This window comes from Pipistrellus hanaki (genome assembly GCF_964339955.1).
Source record: "Pipistrellus hanaki genome assembly, chromosome: 6".
Lineage (NCBI taxonomy): Eukaryota > Metazoa > Chordata > Mammalia > Chiroptera > Vespertilionidae > Pipistrellus > Pipistrellus hanaki.
In genome coordinates, this window is record NC_140508.1 from 57,066,886 (window position 1) to 57,085,817 (window position 18,932).

The 18,932-nt window shown below is 39.4% G+C and overlaps 1 protein-coding gene across 3 annotated transcripts; it reads left to right on the top strand.

Annotated features, from left to right (window-relative positions):
- Positions 1-273: 273 nt before the first annotated feature.
- LOC311624639 (myosin regulatory light chain 12B) lies at positions 274-15,265 on the top strand. Of its 3 annotated transcripts, none has more exons than XM_084888151.1 (4): positions 274-597; positions 10,412-10,610; positions 12,480-12,641; positions 14,833-15,265. In XM_084888151.1, the coding sequence occupies exons 2-4, from the start codon at positions 10,427-10,429 to the stop codon at positions 15,003-15,005; spliced, it is 519 nt and encodes a 172-aa protein (XP_084744277.1). In that variant the 5' UTR covers positions 274-597; positions 10,412-10,426; the 3' UTR covers positions 15,006-15,265. The 3 variants fall into 3 exon arrangements, with proteins under 3 accessions (XP_084744277.1, XP_084744278.1, XP_084744279.1); XM_084888152.1 differs by having other exon boundaries at positions 293-600; XM_084888153.1 differs by lacking the exon at positions 274-597 and adding an exon at positions 1,482-1,597.
- Positions 15,266-18,932: the final 3,667 nt, after the last annotated feature.

Consider the following 18,932-nt stretch of genomic DNA (forward strand, 5'->3'; position numbering starts at 1 on the left):
CCCGCGCCCTTTTCCCTTTTCCAGTATTTCGTGGGACATACCCCAAAAATTACTTGTACCTGAAGTTCAAATGTAACTAGTCCCGCTGTACTTTTATGGGTTAACTCTGCAGCCCAGGGTGGGCGGTCCCCGACGCCCGGGACCCCGAAACCCCGAAACCCAGAGGGGCTGCGCCCCGCCCCGCCCCGCCCCGCCCCGCCCGGGTCAAATTCCAGGCCCGGCCGGCGCCGGGAATGCGGAAGGGCGCGGGGACCGCGGCGGCGGCGGAGGGGGGCAAGGCCGGCGGCGGGGCTGCACTCTCCCCGTCCCCCCGCACCTGCCGGGCTGAGGAAGCCGGCGAAGACCCCGGCCGTGCTCGCCGGCCAGCCCCGCTCCCAGGGGCCGCGGCGGGCTCCGCTCCAGCCCGACGGAGCACCGCGCCGCACGCCCACCCCCCCTTCCCGAGTGGTTCCCGCCGCGCCTTCCGGTGCGCCTTCCGGTCCGCCTCCCGAGGCAGGAAGTGCCGGCCCCGCCTCTGCCGCGCCACAGCTCCGCGATCGTCGTAGTCGCCGGTCGTCTGGTGCAGGGCAGCCCGCGTTCTGGTGTCTGGCGGCGGCGGTGGTGAGTGGCTCTTGCCCCCGCGCGGACACCCTTGGGGCCCCCATGGCCCCCTCTGCCTCCCGGCACACGCCGGCGGTCGGACTGCTACTGGGAGCGGAGGGCGGGGGGCGGGGGGCGGGAGCTGTCAGGGTGGGCGCGGAGCCCTGGCCGCCGCCCGGCCCGGCCTGAACGGAAGCTCCGGGCGGAGGGAGCCGCCTGGGAAAAGGCCCGGCTGGAAGAGGTGGCCGGGCCCCGGCCCCGCGGCACCCAGGATGACATCACACCTGGTGCCTGCCCTGCCCCTGCCCCTGCCCCCGCCCCCGCCCCTGCCCCTGCCCCCGCCGGCCCAGCCCGTCCTTTCGGGGGCTGAGCCCCCGTTCTGTACCGCACCCAGGGCTTGAGCCTTTGGGGGATGCAGGAGTCTAGGGACGCACGGTTCCTGCCTTCGATGAAACGTCCAAGGAAACTATTCGAGAAACATTTTAACCTATACCGGGTGCTGGTTAGTATAGGCTACACAATGCCATGACGTCCCTAGGAGTTGTCTCACTGCAGCTTGCATCTTATAAAGATTTAATGCATTCGTGTTGATTGGAGAAAAGGATACATAAAAATTAGGAAGGATTTCCATTGAATTGTGGCCTCGTTGGAAGCCTTGGAGTCAGCCCTAGAAGGGAGAATTTAGTATTTTCTGGCTGGATCTGTGGTAGGAGGTCTCAAGTCCAAAAGCAGCCAAGGTGGGAAATTGTGTCGAGTGGAAAGGAGGTGGTGGGAAGACGACCTTGAATGGAACAGAACTATAAGGAGTAATAGTTGGAACTAAAGGTGGGTGGATGGGTAGGTATGATAAATGTGGCCTTTTTATGGATGCCTTGTAAACTGGAGGAAAAAGAGAAGATTACATAAGAGGCATTAAGGAGTCGTTTTGGATTCTTCACCCAGGAAGTAATATGAAGAAAGGGTATTTAGAGATTAGTTTGGCAGCCTTTGTTTAAGGTGAAATTGCATTGGTCCGTTGGTAAGAAAAGCATTTTAGAATTCAAGAGAACTTTATAGATTATCTTTCATTTTATGACTGAGGAAATAAACCAAGAGAAGTGAGATGACTGGCCTAAGATCATTTGAGGGGATGTCACCCATTTTCTCTGAAAGCATCAGGTGGACCCTCCTGGACTTCATAACAAAACACACAAGTTTGTGTTTGTTTAGGCTCTGTTGAGTGATACAACTACCATGGCTGAGTCAACATTCATTTACGTTTCAGCAGGACCACATTTAGACAAGATGAGCGGCAACTTTGAAGGAAGGACAATCCTCAGGTCCAGGCTGGAGGGGTTAGCAAAGATACGAGGACTTGGACCCCCTAAATGAGGCTGGTTGTCCCTCTCCCAAGATTCAGACACCAGATATCTAAGAATGGTTTTCATTGCCGCCAACTTTTGAGATCTTCCTCATTTCACACTTGAGCAGTGTGGTGGCATTGCTTATTACTCCCATCTGGCTATGTGTATTTTCATGGTCGAGAATTTCAGTTGCCGATATGCGGGATATTATAGATTAGTGAGTGATACAGGCTCTGGGGGCTAGACTTCCTGAGGACAGATCCTGGATCTAAGCTCAACCTTTTTCTAGCTGCATGGCCATAGGCAAATTGATTATTCTTCTTGCCCTGATTTTCTCATCTAAGAAAGGGGGATAATAGTTTCATCTGTATTGTAAGTTATTGTGAGGATTAAATATGTTATCCCATAACATGCTTAGACCAATTCCTCGCACATATTTAGCACTGGGTTATTGGCTATTAGTACTGTTTCTTCCAGGTATAAAATAACGGTAGCTGGTAATTTTGGTAAGGATCTCTGCAGGAAGGGTTCAGTGAAGTTTATGCTAATCCATGGGTAGATCGTAGAGAAAAGCCTTGTTTTGGGAATCAGAGACATGTCCTACCTTATAATATGCATCTATATATGTAACTCTATTTGTGATAGGAGGGAAGCATGTTTATGTATTTACTTAACTAGTAATTATTGAGCACCTGCCGTGTGTAAGTCACTCTAGTAGACCTGCAATCCAAGGTAGAAAGGCTAAATGTCATAAACATGTATATGTAAATGGCATGGCAATGGAATACTACTAGACAGTAAAAAAAAAAAAAAAAAAAAAAAAAAAAAAAAAAGAATGAATCACTGATAGGCGAATCTCAAAAACATTACATTGAGTGAAAGAAGTCAGGCATATGGAATGTACGCAGTATAATTCCATTTATAAGAAGTTGAAGACAAATGAATCTATGGTGATAGAAATCTGAGCAATGGTTGCCCATGAGAGAGGATGGTTGACTTCGAGGGAACTTTTTGGCGTGATGAAAACATTTGTTACTTGATTGGGGTGGTGGTTACATGAGTATACACGTTTACCAAAGCTTATTTTAAGATCTGTGCATTTCAACATATATAAATTTTATTGTAATAAAACAAAGTTATATAGGAGTTCAAAGCATGGAAAGTTTACTGCCAACTGGGACAATCATAAAATCTATAATGAAGAAATATTATTATTATGAAATTATATTAATATTATTATTGTGGCTAGGTTTGGGTATCGTTCCGTACACCAAGAGGTTGCGGGTTTGATTCCTGGTCAGGGCACATAACCTATGCAGGTTCCATCTCCAGTCAGGGTCGGTACAGGAGGCAACACATACATGTTTCTCCCTCTCCCTTCTACTCTCTCTAAAAAAATTTTAAAAACAAGCAAAAAAAGTATCCTCCAGTAAGGATAAAAATAAAAATAAATGACAGCATGTGCTAAATATTAAAATTTAACCATATACTACAAGGAAAATTTAACTGGTGCTAAGAAAAAAGATGTAAACATTGAGTAAAGCTCTTGGGGGGGGGGGAGATATAATTTATTGAATTGATTACATATTTGCATAAATATGCATCTTAAAAACAATCACGTTATTAAATATATGAGGTTAATTTTGTGGGGTATTTTAACATAAGTACTAAATTTTCTTTATAATTGCTGTTTTCAAACTGTTGCTCATGAATCCAGTGAGCACAAACATTTGTCTGAACTATGGTAATGACCTTGGGAATCTAAGAAATTTATAAAATAGACCTTGGTGAAGATGACAGTTGAATCGAAGTGATCTTAGGTTTCAGCCCAAGAACTGCTGCTCTCTGCTTTTTTTGTGTTCATCCATTCTCAGTCTCACCCTGTGCCTTTGCTCAGAAGTTGGCTCTGCCAAAGTAGATCTCTTAAGCATCCTGCTTCAGGCATCTCTTCTGCCATTCTACTGCAGCGTGGCCAAAACTTGATCTTTATATCATCCCTTTGCTCACAAAACCAGTTCCTCTTCCCTCCTTAATAACCTCATTTTTGAGTAGTAACTTTGTGCTACCAGTTTTTCAACCAGTACTTCAAAAGCAAAGTCATTCAAGGACTGCCCTAAAGGAAATTCCAATTAGGAGGCAGGAACTAGCAACCAAATCAGCTGTAGGAATCAGTAAGAACAGGATAGTGGAGATTGGAATGTTGAAGAAGGGGTGACTCTGTTGCAGTTAAAAGAGGAACCCACTGAAGTTGGGGAGAAATTGAACAGAGGAATTGACATTTTCTAACCAGAAATAGAAAATACCCTACCTAGTGCAAACTTGATTATGGCCCCTGTGACTTTTCAGAATTCTGTGGTTATAACTCTGACATAAAGGTATGACCTATTTTAACACTAAAGAGACTAAGGAAACACCGTGGCTTTATTAGTTTTCTATTGCTATATAACAAATTACTCCAAAACTTAGCCCTTAAAAAAAACAAAAACAGTAAACAGTTTCTGAGGGTCAGGAATTCCAGGGCAGCTTAACTAGGTGGTTTTGGCTCAAGGCTTCATGAAGATGCCAGCTGGTTTTACAATCTTGAAGAAAGATCAGCCTCGAAGATGGCTGATTCACATGACTGGCAAGGTGATCCTGATTATTGACATGAGACCTCAGTTCCCTGCCACATGGACCTTTCCTTAGGGTGCATACTACCCTAATAACCTGATCCTGGTTTCTCCCAGATTGTGATCCAAAGGAGAGCAAGGCAAAAGCTGCCGTGTCTGTTACGACAAAGTCACACTATTATTTTTGCAATATCCCATTGGTTATGAAGGGTAGTAGAATATGTCATTCCAAAATATGCCACTTGGACATAAATACTATTTTGAGCTAAAGGCAATTTAGAAGCCAAACAAGACATAAAAGCAGGACATAAATTTATAAAGGTTTCCTTCCCTCTCTACCAGAAAGGACAAAGGTCACTCTCTGTAGCTAACTTTAGACTCTATCAGTGAAGAAGGCCCTGATTTCAGTCTACATGACAAATATTACCCTTGTTTGCTTTGCTTTTCCTGGTAACTTTCCATAACTAGCTTCTCCCCATAACATATCTTTCTTCTTTTTGTCTTCAGTTGAAGATGATATTTAAGCCTGAATTCTAAGCCACCTCTGATAATTGTTTTTTCCCTGGATATATCCATGTATACATGTTAATAAACTTCTCTTTGTTTTTCTCTTGTTAATCTATTATTACAGTGGTGTCAGGAAGAACTCAGAATGTAGAGGGTTATTTCACCTCCCTTACTGTTTCACAGGTCAACAGTCTTTTTTTTTTTTTTTAATATATTTTATTGATTTTACACAGTGAGGAATTGAGAGGGATAGAGAGTTAGAAACATCGATGAGAGAGATACATCGACCAGCTGCCTCTTGCACACCCCCCACTGGGGATGTGCCCGCAACCAAGGTACATTCCCTTGACCGGAATCGATCCCGGGACCTTTCAGTCCGCAGGCTGACGCTCTATCCACTGAGCCAAACCGGTTTCGGCTCAACAATCTTTTTTATTGGAGGGACTACACAAGGACATGAGGAAATGTTGAGCGCCGTTTTGGATACTGGCTACCACCAGGGAACAGGTTCAACTCAGTGTACAGGCGGTAACATAAACAAATACTATCAGGAAGATAAGAGGGAGTAGTAGGAATTGCTCACTGAACACTCATTATCTATGGGAATGCTGGTCAAGTGATTCCTATCATATAGTTTTCCAAGATTCCTGAAATTTGTTTTTATTAAAGTAAAATATGCAGGTTTTTAAAACGAGTTCAGTAATTTAAAAAGGCATTTAAAAGGCAATACCTGGGGGTACTAAATGAACTTCCTACAGACTGCATATATTTTGGTAACGGCCAGTTTGACTTCTGATTTACCTACCTTTTATTTTATAGATGAAAAAAATGAGAACCAGGAAAGCTAAAATAACTGAAAGCCATACAACTTGAAAATGACAGAACTAGAATTAGAATCCTGTTCTCCAGCATCACCATTAAACCATGATACCTTTATTAGTTCAGCCAATACCTTCCATGTAATTAATGTAGTGATTCTCAGCCTTCAAAGTACTTTGGAGTTACCTGGTACATTTTTAAAAATACTGATTCCTGGGCCCTGCCCATGGACATTCATTTTCAGTTAAACTAGAGTAGGACCTAGGCATCAGTTTTTTTAAACCTCCATGTGATTTTAATGTACAGTCAAGATTGAAAGCAGAAGGTTAACTACTGTGAGAGCCATATTTACTTGCCATGTGGTGACAGCAATTAGCTAATTTAAGATACTTAAAAAAATGTCAAGGAATTCATACATAGCTGATAGAATATACCTCATCACCATATTCACAGGCTTCCAATAAAGCTATGTAGGCTGAATGATTTTCACAAGCAGTTTCTGCTTATTAATGATTATGGTGCCCATGTTTTGATTTGCACATTAGTATTGCAAGTGATTTTGCAAGTATTTAATTATTTGAATTTTTGATGCCACAGCCACCTATAATACCAGGGTTTTTTGTGTGTTTTTTTATTCCTGCCCTTTTTATAACCTCTGTGAACACTACTTAGGACCTTAAATTCACTCTATATTGGGAATTTATAAAAAATAATTAAAAATTTGAAGAGGAAGTAAGAAGTCCTTCCTGCTATTGAGGGTTATTCATTACATCATGTGCTATGTTATATATGGATATTATTTTCTGTAACTGTAGTTTAAGGGTAAGGGTTGGTTGTTTTTCTTTACAGTTATAGGTTAAACATTAATTTGACATCCTAGGTAAACTCAAAATATTAGAAGAACATTTAATACAGAGAAAATATATAGATAGAAATAACCTTGAGTAAAGGGGGTTTGACTCCTAGCTTGCCACTAGGTGACCTCTGGCAGGTTATTTAATATCTTTGATCTTCAGTTTTTTTCATTTGTAAAGCAGGCATATACCAGTTAAATTTAATGCATATACTGGTTAAATTTAATACATATAATGTGCTTAGCACATGAGTCACTCAATAAATGGTAGTAGCTATTAGTTGAGTAGGCCTTTAATTCTCTCTCTGTTCTTAAAACATTTTGAGCTAGAAAAATAGCAAGAGCAAAAGTGCAGTACACAAACTGTTTTCTCTCAATTAATGGCACCATCAAGCAGTGTGGTATTGGTGAAGGAAAAGCACAAAGCAGAGAAGGTCTAGAGATGAGGCTGGAAAGGTCATTCTAGAGTAGACAGGAGGACCTGGTACGCCATGCTTAAGAATTTATACTTTGGCCGAGACCGGTTTGGCTCAGTAGATAGAGCCTCATCCTGCGGACTGAAAGGTCCCGGGTTCGATTCCGGTCAAGGGCATGTACCTTGGTTGCGGGCACATCCCCGGTAGGGGGTGTGCAAGAGGCAGCTGATCAATGATTCTCTCATTGATGTTTCTAGCTCTCTATCCCTCTCTCTTCCTCTCTGTAAAAAATCAATAAAATATATTTTTTTAAAAAGAATATATACTTTGTCCTATGAGGCAGTAGAAAGCCAAAGAAGATTTTTTAAGGGGGAATGGTAATGTCATAGTTATGTTTTAGATACTTCTGGCTGGAACATGAAGGGTAGTTTAGAGGGGACTAAGAAGCGAGGATATTGGTTAGTTGGCTATAGAAGTGCACATAGAGATGATGAGGGCCCAGCTGAGGAATGAGGAAGATGAACAAATCTGAGAAATATTTAAGAGGTAAGGCTGATTCATCAGGGATAGACATGAGTCACGGTGACTCCTAGGTTTCTGGTTTGGTCAGTGGGTAAGTGATGGTGCCATTAATTGAGAGAAAACAAAAGGATGAGAAAGTTTAGGAAGGGGAAGACAATTCAGTCTTCAACACATTGGTTATGAGTGTCTGGGATATTCAAATGGATACCTTTCACATGCAGTTGGATATTTGAGTATGTAACTCAAGGACAGGTCAGACCTGGAGGTAACAGACTTAGGAAACATAGGTGTGGTCAGAACGGTGAGAGTCATTGAGATCATCCAAGCAGGGCCAAGTCCTGACTGCTAGAATACATGAATATTTAATGTAATTGAGTGGAGGAGATGAAGGCTTAACAAGAAAATGGAGGAGGACCAGCCATAGAACTGAGAGATTATGTGGGTGACACCAAGTCAAATACAGCATTTTGTATCAATCAGTCTTTCCAATATAATGCTTAGGAGCCTTCCTCATCAGAGGTAAGGTCTTCAAGGTTGGGAACCTTGCAGTCTCTTTCCATTGGGACAGTTCATTTCTACTGTGACTTTCACTAAGACCAAGAATTTTTGAGTCTCTAAAGAGGAATAAAATGGTATCAGATACAGCAGAGTGGTCCAAGGAGATCTAGACTGGATTTGGTCATTTGAAAGTAGTTGTAGAGAAAAGAAAGCCAGATTGTGGTGTGTGGAAAGTTAGTGGGAAGTGCCAAAGTGGAGAAAGCCTTCTTCTCTCAGTAGGTAAGGAGACCAAGGATAGTAGTTCCTTTGTGGGCCAGAATTCTCTGCAGATTGATTGTTTTGCTACAACTTTGTCTCACATTTTTCATTTTATGTGTCTACATGTATAGTTTTTATAGGTACTATATACATGTATAAATGTTCTGTTTTTAAATGAAGTACAGAGAAAAAAATAAACTTTAAAAAAAAGAAATGATGGTATCACTACATTGAGCCTGTATCTGCTCTGTTCAAAACTGCATCAAGCCAAGCTTCAAAACACCCACGTGGGGTGTTTTATAGATTGAAGAAAGAGAAGGAAAAATTCCCTTGCTCAGCCACTGCCCCAACTAGTCATCTGCTTTCACGCCCAGTGGCTGCAGAGTTAAAGAACAGTCCCCAGGACCACCCTTATTTCTGACACCAATGGCAAGTGTGGGTTTCCAGGATAACTCAGGTTCAATAATTTGCTAGGATTCACAGAACTCACTGAAAGCTGTTATACCCCTGGTTTGGTACAGTAAAAGGATTCAGATTAAAATTATCCAAGGGAAGAGACACATGGTGCAGAGTCCAGGAGTCTTCTAAATGCAGAGCTTGCAATTGTCGTCTCTCATGGACAGTATTGACTTCTGACAGCAAGGTGAGACAGTATGCATGGAGTATTGCCAACCAAGCACGCGCACTTGATCCTTGATATCCATAGATTTTATTGGAGCTCTGGCACTTAGATACAGTTTACTGCTGCACAGCTTACCTCAGCCTCCAACCCCTTGAGAGGTCAACTGATAACACATGATCCCAAACCCCCAATGGTAAATCACATTGTTAGAAATCATGTGTGACCCAAGATCCCAGATACCAGGTGTGACATTTCAAGGTCTTGAGTTTACTTCCCAGGAGCCAAGGACAAAGGCCAGACTTTTCTTTTTGCAAAATTAAGTTCTTTACTCCACAGGAGCCACTGATTTTTTTATTTAACCTAGGTAATATCGATTTCATAGGGAATTTATGAAGGTTGAATATACTTTGGATAAAAAATTTACTCTGGTGTCCTTGGATTTTCTGAGGTTATATGTAGTAATAATAGTGGAGCTAAGATTCAGACTTGGGATGTTGTAATTAAAATTACAAATAAAAGAATGGATGAAAAGTGTTCATTCTTTCTGGCATTTAAATTATTGGTGGCTTTCAATAGAGTATTGGAGGCTACTACCAACACCATGTTACAGAGAATTGAGTTATTGGGAAGATGAGAAAATGGAGGCAGTTGAGTATTAATCTGAAAGCTTTGTCAAGGGAAATGGGAAATAAAAAAGTAACAAGAAGGGATACAAGATTAAATGACAGGTTTTGATGATTTTTTTTTAAACGATAGCCTTTTTAACTTGCACCATATAGTGACTATAATAGTTTCTTTGTGTGTGTTATCTCATTTAATTCTTACGTGCACTGGAATAGATACCGTGTTTTGCTGTAAAACAAAGTATTGATTGAGCTTCGATGCTTTTCAAACCATGTTTTGAAAATACTGAGCTCAGAGAGGTTATGCAACATTGGTAATAAAATGGAAATAAGTAAAATGGAGGATTGTTGTGAGGATTAAATGAGGCAGTCCTTGTAAAAATAAGATACCAACTTTAGAGCCTTTCTCTTTAAGGGAGCCCCCTGTCTGCATAACTGTTTGGCACAGAGTAAGCACTCAGTAAATGCTAGGTTGTTACATATTTTAAAATTAATTCCCACTTAATGAATATGGGTTTAATGAAATTTTAGGAGAAGCTACATCAATAATATCTATTGTTTCTTAGTTTCTTCGAAACTGCTTTTTTTTCTAGCCATTTAATTGTCACATTGGAAATAGAGTTTGTATATATCTTTATTCCTGCTCAAATGAAGTAATATTTCTACATTAAGGTATTTTTACTCTTTAACTTTAGGTATTATAAGTTCTGTTTTTGCTTTATGTTTTATGCATTCTTTTTTGCTTTTGCTTTTTAACTCTAGAATTAAGCAGCCACCATGTCGAGCAAAAAGGCAAAGACCAAGACCACCAAGAAGCGCCCCCAGCGCGCAACATCCAATGTGTTCGCCATGTTTGACCAGTCACAGATTCAGGAGTTTAAAGAGGCCTTCAACATGATTGATCAGAACAGAGATGGTTTCATTGACAAGGAAGATTTGCATGATATGCTCGCTTCTCTAGGTAGACTTTTATATTCTTAATATGCCTGATTTCAAAAAATAATAATTCAGCATTCTGTGAATCATTTTCTGTGTGATGTCCAAATAGTCCTGCCCTGTCTCCAGAGCCTACTGAGAAATGCCTGGATGGGAGGTGGCATGTTGGGGTTTGGCCAGTCATAAGAGGATGAGCCTGTAGGGTTGGGAACCTGGCAGGTACTTGGCCAGGCAGGCCTCAGTTCCTCTCAGCTCAGTATTATAGGTCTAGGACTAGGTGAATGGCCAGGAGATGGGTAGGTGGAAAAATATTGGAATTTATAACAAAGTGTGTGACTAATAATATAGCCAGTTAGTAATAAATTGAGGACAGTTTATAGGTAGGAAGTAACAATAATAAATGACGATAGTCTCAGGAGGAAGGGCATTGCTACTGGAAAAGGGAACACAGGAAAGGGGACTTTCATAATTTTATAAATTTTTTTATAACTAAAGAAAAGAAAATGTAAAGATAAATGATTTAAAGTAGCCTGGCAGGCGTGGCTCAGTGGTTGAGCATCGACCTGTGAACCAGGAGGTCACAGTTCAATCCCTGGTCAGGGCCATATGCCTGGGTTACAGGTTTGACCCCCAGTAGGGGGTGTGCAAGAGGCAGCTGATCGATGATTCTCATCAATGTTTTTAACTCTCTATCCCTCTCTCTTTTTCTCTGTAAAAAATCAATAAAATACATTATTAAAAAAAAAAAAAGAATCTAGAGATTAATTTTGGGGTAATCTTTGTTGAGTAGGTATGAGTGAAGATTGTAAAGCAGTAAGACAGATACCGACTTGGCATTTAAATTTCACCCAGATTCCCAGGATTAAAACTTTACATACCGTATGAACCATAATTCTAGATTTGACTATCAGTAAGTGCATTTGGATGTAATATTGAGGTGCCTCCTTAGATATGAATATCTAACTTACAGATGTCCTTTTAATGGAGAATCATACAAACTTAGTGTTAGAAGGAACCTTTCAGGTACCAAATTTAATCAGTCCATTTTACACATTTAAAAAGTAAACCCTGGACACCTGCCACTTTCTCTCAGGTCACACAGCCAGCAGCAGAACTGTAATGCAAACCACAATTCCAGACCTTCTATTCTACTATTCCTTCTAGACCACTATTCCATTCATTGTTACTCCTACCTTATGTGGCCATTCCAGGGGAATTACTCCAAACTTTGAGAGAAGGGTCGGGCACGTCCCTCATTACTGCACTAGAAGAGGGAGAATGCTCTCAGTTGGAACCAAGACTAAGATTTCCATTACGAACAGTACTAAACAAGAATGCAGTTCAGTGACATGAATCAACAGCATTTGGCAGTATGTGTGGCAATCAGTTTGTAACATTGTTCAAAATAATCTCCCAATTTTAAACCAACCTAATAGTTTTCACTTAAATGACCAACAAATAAAATTTTAAAGCTTACCAATTCATGGGCAACTGTACCATAATTGGAAATAAGGATATTTATATATATATTTTTTTAATAATTGGTATTGAAATGCCCTGATGGCCTTTTATGTTATCAACATTCAAAATGAATAACATGGCATTGCTGGACCATAGTTTTAGTGTTTGTTTTGTTTAAAATAGTGAAAGAAAAGTTATAGAAAGTATCAATAAATGACCAACATTCAACCTAAGCCCTTTTTTATAATGGTGTATCAGAGATTTTTTATGATGTCATAAGTTGTCTTTTAAAATGGCCTTAATGAAATTAATTGAAAAATTAGTTTTATGTGAGGATGATAAACCTTTTTAAATGTGTTGGGGAGAATAACAGAGCAATTATTTGTTGAAATTAGATCTTTGTCCTTAAATGTTAAAATGTGAACTCTTATAGGAAAGAATCCAACAGATGCATACCTTGATGCCATGATGAATGAGGCTCCAGGGCCCATAAATTTCACCATGTTCCTCACGATGTTTGGTGAGAAGTTAAATGGCACAGATCCCGAAGATGTCATCAGAAATGCTTTTGCTTGCTTTGATGAAGAAGCAACTGGTGGGTGCTCTTTGTTTATGTCCTTATTCGAGACTGTTTGAAACATTTTTTAGAAAATGAAAAATATAGTTGCCCAGCCAGTATCGCTCAGTGGTTGAGTGTTGACTTATGAAACCGGAGGTCAAGGTTCGATTCCTGGTCAGGGCATATGCATGGGTTGCAGGCTCAATCCCCCAGTGTGGGGTGTGCAGGAGGCAGCCGATCAGTGATTCTCTCTCTCTCTTCCTCTTTGAAATTAATAAAAATATTTTTTTTAAAAGAAGGAAAAAATTAGTAATATACACATTTTTAAAAATGAATAAAGGGAAACTGTTAATTTACAATGGTATAACTGAGAATGGCTAGGACACAGATATATGTAGGTCATAAAGCTACAGAATTTGTGGTGTTACTCTTTGAATTTGGATCTGAGCTTCCTGAAAGCCAAAGAGGATGTCTGTGAAATAGTAGTTCTTAAATAATAAAAGCAACTTCTTCAAGAGACTATAAATCACACCAGAAAGTATACTATCATGTGCCACCTAACAGCTGCTTCGATCAAGTACCAATAGCACAGTAGTGGTGTTCACACAAGATTATAATATAATGGAGCTGAAAAATTCCTGTTACCCTAGTGATATCATAGCCATTATAACATCAGAGTACACCCATTACTTACCTGTTTGTGGTGAGGCTGGTATATACAAACCTCCTGCGCTGCCAGTTGTATAAAAGTATAGCACATACAATTATGTACAGTACAGAATACTGAGAATGACTTACTACCGTGTTTCCCCGAAAATAAGACATCCTCCGAAAATAAGACCTACTTACAGGTTTCCTTCTGAGTGAAATATAAGGCATCCCCCCGAAAATAAGGCCCCCCTAGGCTCTGTCTTAGAATGCTATTGCTAAACATGAGAGATTTGGTCCACTGATTCTGAAAGAAACGGAGTCACAAGAAATTCACCAGGAAATCCAGGAATTAGATTGTTATGATGATGTTCCAGAAGATGATGACATGATTGTCATTGAATAAATGAGTAAATTCTTGATACTGTAGGATTCACAGTTTGTCTGGTTTGTGTTGACAACTACCGTACTACTGTACCGTATACAGGTAATAAAGTTCCTTTATTTTCATTTAACAATAAATGTGTACCGTATTCTTCTTCATGGAAAAATAAGACATCCCCTGAAAAAAGACCTAGCGCAAAAATTAATATAAGGCACTGTCTTATTTTCGGGGAAACAGGGTAGTATATGTATTTATTATACTACTTTCTCTTAAATTTTTATTTATTAATTTATTATATATAGAGAGAAATATTGATTTATTCCACTTACTAATGCATTTATTGGTTAATTCTTGTATGTGTCCTGACTGGGGATTGAACCTTCAACCTTGTATCAGGATGATGCTCTAGCCAACAGGGCTATATTACACTTTTTATTGTTATTTTAGAGTGTACTCCTACTTTTAAGAAAGAAGTTTTCTGTAAAGCAGTATGCTGTATGTTAGACCAGCAGCAGCCTCATACATCTCCTGTTTGTTGCATCCCTTCATTGCATCATTGCATCTTGTGCTTGATTTAATCTTATGTTTGTACAGGCTTGTAGCCTGGAGCAGCAGGCTATACCTATAGCTAGGTATATAGTAGGCTATAACATCTAGGTTTGTGTAAGTACACTTGATGTTCGTATAACAATGAAATATCCTAATGGTGCATTTCTCAGAATGTATCCATTAAGCAGCACATGATTGTAGTTAACAAACTTGAGCTATTAAAATTTTAGGGGTTTTTTCCCCCTTCTCATTTTGAAGTATGTAAAGCCTAGCTATTCACTTTTCTTACTTCTCTCATTTTCATCTTTTCTTCTATATTAACCCTTCATTTGAACTCAGTACCCACATCACCTCCTCAGATGGACCTTGCACCCTATCACTGCTTCCCCATTTCTGTCAACGATGTACCATCATTCATGTATATAATCTGTTAACTAAACTTTTTAAATGATTTAATGTAATATTGTAAATAACTCTAAAAGTAAGAGGAAAACATAATAATATAGTTACATAATGTCTTAGTTCACTATTTTGTTTGTTTAAATATGTATGTTCTGAAATATTTTGTAAGATTGACCTAGTGTAGAAATTAACCATTAAAGTTCCAGGAATTATTCATGATTCCCTTCCTTCTATGTCTTCCAGGCACCATTCAGGAAGATTACCTGAGAGAGCTGCTGACAACAATGGGAGATCGGTTTACAGATGAGGAAGTGGATGAGCTGTACAGAGAAGCGCCCATTGACAAAAAGGGAAATTTCAATTACATCGAGTTCACACGCATCCTTAAACATGGAGCAAAAGATAAAGATGACTGAAAGAACTCTAGCTAACACCTTCCAATTACTTTGTCTTACTCTGTTTTATTTCCTCGACACTCTCCCCCATCCTCAGACCTGTTGCATGCAACTTGGTTCCACAGCTTTGCCTCTTTTTTTTTTTTCTTGATGTATTTATTCCAGACTTTTCTGTCACTTAGCACTTGTATAATCAGACTGCAAATGGGGATAAGGATGTAAATTGTGTTGAAAAAGAGTTTGCAAATAAAAATCAACCAATGTGAAAGCCCAGGAAAATATATTTGGTATTTCTAGTTTTGCTGGATTTTTACATTTTTATATAATAAAAATGCTATTTTGAAATAAAGATTATGCTGACTCAAATGAAGTATAATGAAAAGTTAAGTGATAGGTGGGAGTAGTCCTATTTTCATATTTTCAACTTTATGTATTTTAGATTTCATGGTTAACTGATTTTTTCAGGTATATGGGACAGTGTTCTTTAGAACTTTTAAGGATAGCCCTGCCAGTGGCTCAGCAGTCAAATTAACATCATAATGCAATAAAAACTAGTTAGCTTTTTTTTTCTTCTTTTTTTACACTTCCAAGAAGTCAGATGTTTAAACTACTAAATTATAAATATAGAATGTATCTGAGAAAACACTGAACATTTCATTGATCTAAGAGTCTAAAAAGATGAGGCGAAAAACTGAAGGAAAAAAAAAATCCTTTTATTGTGTGTGAAGTATTGCACACGGACGATTTTAATTGAATCTTCCCAACAACCTTGTGAGATCGATTTCTAGCCTCGTACTCATGGTGAGGGAACTGAGCTCCGAGGAGTTGAGTGATTGATCAGAGTCACTGTTAGGAAGTGCGAGTTGGAATTCCAACCTGGGATGCCTAACCCCATAGCATAGAGTACCGTTTCTATGAAAAGCCCCAAATGCCTGAAAGATCAAGACATTTCCATTACTTTCTAACAAAATGGTGCAATTTATTGAAATTTAAAATAATCTGCTTTGGAAATTGATTATGTGAACAGAACTTCAGAATTCTATCCAGGTAAAAAACAGAAGACAAGATTATAATGAATTCAATATTTGAAGGCAAACCATGTGGTGTAAACTGTAGGAAGGACTGACAAACATAGATAAGGCCACTATGAGTTTGTTTAAAATCCTCAAGGTGCCAAGCAATATTACAAATAGGGAGAAACCTAACAAAAGTAGGGAGTGGGGGTTTAAAGTTTCCAATGTAGTTTTCACATCTATTCCCTCACTTAAAAGTGTTCTTTTGGTATAATGTCTGCTTAAAATTACATGTTGTTTAATGTTTGTGCGTTAGGCAAATCCTGGTCACTTGCTGCCGTCGCTCAGTTTTTTTCTGGGCTTCCTTTTCATCTTTAAGATGAGAGCAGTTCCACTCTTGTGGTTATAACGGATAGTGTTTCACAGCTCATAAGAGCTTTCATATTTGTTATCTAACACTCACAGCCTAAAAGGTTAATAGGGGAGGTGGTATTCCTGCTTCTTTTAGGAGGGCTGAAGTTTAGAGAAACTGAAGCATCTGTTCCAAGTACCACAAGTACAAGAATCCACATCTGGTTTTGGCCAGGCGGGTAGTCCAGTTGGTTGGATGTCATTCCATATACCAATAAGGTCACAGGTTCAATCTCTGGTCAGGGCATTGCAGGAATCAACCAATGAATGTATAGATGGGTCAACAACTCTCCCCCTTCCTCTCAAATCAATTTTTTTTTAAAAATCCACATATGACTACCTTGTCTACTCACCATGCAGTGTCAAAACCAGTGATAACTATGTTTAAGGAAAGGGAGAAATAGACGGGGATAATCTTGATCTTGAATAAATCAATCACCTGTTTTGTGCCAGAAACTGTTTTTAAGTGTTGGTGATAAACAACTGAGGAGTGGGAGAGGGGAGGGGAGGGAGAACAAACAAGGATGCTGCACCCCCTGGGGCTCACATTCTCTAGTGAGAGACAGGCTCCTATTGAATCATATTGAAGTACTATGTATGGGACAGGGCCTCAGGTGGGATAGGTCCTTTCAAGGCACATGTGCCAGGAGCATTAGGACATAAGAGGAAAATATAGGGATGGTATTTGCTGTGTAGTCTAAGTGGGAAATCAGGGTTTGGGGCAGGGAAGAAGCATAAAAACCCAACCTTGCTGCTTTGTATGGAATGGAGGGGCAAGAGCAGATAAAAATGAGAAGGCTCCCTATTAGGAAGCTCTCACTGTCCAGGCAAGATATGAGGGCAGCTTGGGCTCGGGCAATGGTGGAGGAAGTGGCTGTAGCATGCCTCTCCCGTCCTATTTCCTCCATTCCAGCCCTGCCTTGTTACCATGTCTTTGGCAACATTTTAATTACACTTATCCTATTGCTCTTGTTTGAAGCCAGATTTGAGAAATTGGGGGGTGAGGGACAGAGTTTTCAAGATTAAAAGATTAAAAACAAGAAAAAATTGTTTCTTAAATGCCTTGTGGGTTTTTTAAATTGTAATTTTAATTCATTTAATTACAGTTGGCATTCAATATTATATGTTAGGCATTTATATAACTTAAAAAGTGATTCCTCCCGTAAGTTTAGTACCCAGCTGGCACCATCTATAGTTATTATAACAGTATTAACTATATCCCTATGGTGCTATACTCTATATCCCCGGAGTTATTTTGTAACTTCTTAATTCCTTCACTGATTGAGTGCTTTATGCTAACATATCCTGTTTCATCTATAGCATCTATAGAGAGTTACGGAATTCAGTATTCTAAGGCACTTAGGCTGGGACCTTGTTCCTGCCTAAGTGTCCAATAAATATTGATGACAATGAAAACCCTCTATTTAATATTTTTCTTGAGAATCACATAGTGACGATCTCCTAAGTTGACAATTGATCCCTTGGCCATTGAAGTGGGAAGGTGGTGTGTGTGTGTGTGTGTGTGTGTGTGTGTGTGTGTGAATGTTCACTGTGTGCTAATAAGCATGTTACACTACTGCCCGTTGAGGTACGTACTTTCATTATTCCTGTTCTACATATGAGGAACTGAGGAGTAGAAATATAACTATCCAAGGTTACCTAACTAGTAAGCAGCGGGACCATAATTTGGATTCTGGCAGTCTAACTCTAGCACCTGCCCTCCCAGTAAAAAGATTATTAGAAATAACACCCCTAATTTCTTACCTCCACAGAGTAGTTTTAAAAGCATTTGCTGCCGGGACCGGTTTGGCTCAATGGATAGAGCGTCGGCTTGGGGACTGAAGGACTCCGGGTTCGATTCCGGTCAAGGGCATGTACCTTGGTTGCGGGCATATCCCCAGTGGGGGGTGTGCAGGAGGCAGCTGATCGATGACTCTCTCTCATCGATGTTTCTAACTCTCTATCTCTCTCCCTTCCTCTCTGTAAAAAATCAATAAAGTATATATTTTTTTTAAAAAAAAGCATTTGCTATTGCATTTGTTCCTCAAAACTCTAGTAGGTTGATAAGTTAGTCATTGTTATTCTATTATACAGGTGGCAATACTGAGTTACAGAAGTTAACTTGCTCAAATTTATATACCTAGACACTGTCTTATCCCAGACTTTTTTGAGTGAGATACAGTGCTTCACATTAAACCTATAATTAATAATTATTGATACCTACAGCCTGACTAAAATTTTGTTTGACTTTAAATTTATGTATGCTATATATATTATATAAATGAAAACCATTGATATTTTCAACAATGAAATTATACTTTATTATATATTTAATGAATCACCTTTCCTGATAAATTAACTGCACAAAATTAATTTTTAAAATTCAATATGTATATGAATAAATACTTGAATAATAAAATCTCTTTATTGTAAATTTGGTTTGTTTGTTTTTTGTTTTAATTTTAATGTTTTTGAAAACATGTCTTACAGTCAATTTTTATATTAATATTTTTATCCTAAAAAG

Excerpts from the sequence above, each read along its gene's own strand:
- LOC311624639 (XM_084888151.1), top strand. The coding sequence starts at position 10,427 with ATGTCGAGCAAAAAGGCAAAGACCAAGACCACCAAGAAGCGCCCCCAG. Across the intron at positions 10,611-12,479 it reads TGATATGCTCGCTTCTCTAG|GAAAGAATCCAACAGATGCA; the intron begins GTAGACTTTTAT and ends GAACTCTTATAG. Across the intron at positions 12,642-14,832 it reads CTTTGATGAAGAAGCAACTG|GCACCATTCAGGAAGATTAC; the intron begins GTGGGTGCTCTT and ends TATGTCTTCCAG.